This window comes from Penaeus monodon, chromosome 32 (genome assembly GCF_015228065.2).
Source record: "Penaeus monodon isolate SGIC_2016 chromosome 32, NSTDA_Pmon_1, whole genome shotgun sequence".
NCBI lineage: Eukaryota > Metazoa > Arthropoda > Malacostraca > Decapoda > Penaeidae > Penaeus > Penaeus monodon.
The window spans coordinates 8,925,705-8,928,006 of NC_051417.1; the positions used below are offsets into that span (position 1 = coordinate 8,925,705).

General features: G+C 36.7%; 1 protein-coding gene across 5 annotated transcripts in view; it reads left to right on the forward strand.

The window, feature by feature from the left end:
* Positions 1 to 1,762, forward strand: part of LOC119593479 (tRNA (guanine(37)-N1)-methyltransferase-like) — a 5,351-nt gene extending 3,589 nt beyond the window's left edge. For all 5 annotated transcript variants that reach the window (XM_037942415.1, XM_037942416.1, XM_037942417.1 and 2 more), the window contains exon 2: positions 112 to 1,762. In XM_037942415.1, the coding sequence (XP_037798343.1) occupies positions 112 to 1,687 (1,576 nt within the window). In that variant the 3' untranslated portion in view covers positions 1,688 to 1,762. The remainder of the gene's footprint in view (positions 1 to 111) is intronic.
* Positions 1,763 to 2,302: the final 540 nt, after the last annotated feature.

Here is a 2,302-nt window from a genome sequence, read left to right on the forward strand (position 1 = left end):
GTGTGTGTGTGCAGCGCGCGTGCGAGTATAACATAAATTTAGAATTAAGAAAGATATATCATAATCTTCACTCAAACATGGAATGTATTCAATTTTCTGCTTTTATTTCAGGTTGGGTAGCCAGCTCCGAACACATTTGAAGACCTGCTGTATTAGTGGATGGAGAATAACGGTCAACAAACACCCTGTGAAATCAAAACTAACCTTGGACTTGATTTTTTATCAAAAGAACCAATTTAATATACAGCCACAAGTCTGTTTTTCAAATTTTGCAGGCAGTACTACTAGCTTGAGAAAATATTTGAAATATAGTGTGTCATTAAACAGATTACGCACCCAGATGGATGTACAACTCCTCCTTCCTCCTCCTAGTGTGAGGGGGATGACGGAATTGAATCGAGAAGCATTCCAAAAGGCAATAACTGTTCCAGTAGTTATTCTGGATCCTGAACATACTAGGCATGTACTGAAGAAGGTCAAAAGATATTTATTAAAACTTAATAACCTGAAGCCTGTGCAAAACATAGAGGGCCCTCCAGAAATGAAAAGGATTCTTCTCAACCCTCTACTTGTAACAGATACCAATGAAATTGTGAACTCTTTCACAGCTGGTGAAGCAAGAGTTGAGATGCAGGAAATTGTCTTGAATTATGATAACTGGAAAGCCGAAGACATTTTGCGTGCAGTACTGCCAGAAAACCAAGAAGCAGGACAGAGCTACTCCATAATAGGTCACATCCTTCACCTCAACTTACGAGATTATGTGCTCCCATACAAGAATCTGATTGGCCAAGTCTTGCTTGAGAAGATTCAAAACATTTCTTTGGTTGTTAACAAGACAAATAATATTGATTCAACATACAGAAATTTCCAAATGGAAGTCTTAGCAGGCAGTGGTGAAACAGAAGTCACAGTAAAGGAAAATGGATGCACATTTACTTTGGACTTTGCTAAAGTTTATTGGAATCCAAGATTATCCACAGAGCATGAACGCATTGCTAAAAGATTGAATTTTGGAGATGTGCTTTATGATATCATGTCTGGAATTGGTCCATTTGCTATTCCAGTGGGCAGAAAAAAGTGTTCTGTGTTTGCTAATGACCTGAACCCACATTCTTATAAATATTTAGAGAAAAACTGTGCAAGCAATAAGGTAACTGACAGGGTTAAATGCTTTAATCTAGATGGAAATGAATTTATTAAAACTGTGGTAAAAGAAGATTTGTTGAAGAGATGGAGGGATCCACAGTTTTGTGGAGCCATACATATTACCATGAATCTCCCAGCACTTGCTGTTGAATTTCTTCCTTCTTTTATTGGTCTCCTTAAGGATGTAGAAGACTTGCCTTCAGAAGTAAATTTGCCACTTGTTCATGTATACATGTTTACTCCTGATACAGAGGATAGTACTGCAATTGCAAAGGTAGCAGAACAATTTGGCCTTCTAGCTGATCTAGATCAGAAAAAAACAGCTTCAGAGGATAACAAAGAAGAATTGGAAAAAGGCTTTGGGAATACCATTGATAGCTTGCGACAAAATGTAAAGGAAGTGTTTCATGTACGGCAAGTTGCACCAAACAAAGCAATGATGAGAGTGAGTTTCAGGCTAAGCAAAGAAATACTTCTAGGAAGTGTTGAAGGGAAAAATGAACCTCCTTGCAAAAAATTAAAGGTGGAAGAAAGTTAATATCAGTATGTGTAAATCTTGTATATGTATGCTTGGCAGAAGAGCTTACTTTGTCTAATAAAAAGGAAACTTTATTACTTGCAACTTATCTTATCCATTATTTATGTAATTTACATATGATACTATGATGTTTTGTAGACTGATAATATTGTATTATTTAATATTTGATCACTAATTTCTTCCTTTTTTATTGATACTTTGTTTTTCATGAAAGGTTGAGGATGGATTTCCATTTTCTGCCACAGTGAAGGAAAAATGAATGTATATTTACTTTCGACTTCATTAAAGTTTATTGGAATCCACAGAGCATAAAATTATTGAGATGTACTTTATGCTATCACATCTGGAATTGGTCCAATTGATATTTCTCTGTGTGTTTGTGGGGGGGGGGGGGGCAGATGTTTATATGCCTTTGCTATAGCATTACTGGACCGAGTCACAGCAGGGACACTGAATCTGGACTTAATTTACTTACTGCAGTTTTGTTCTGAATACTCTATATGGATATTAGTTTACTTGTATCCTCATGCAACTCAGTTCTGAACAATTACCAAAAAACATCCTGAGATCTATCAAAACCTCATGGCAGGAATGAGGCCCAAGGTCGGGGATCAC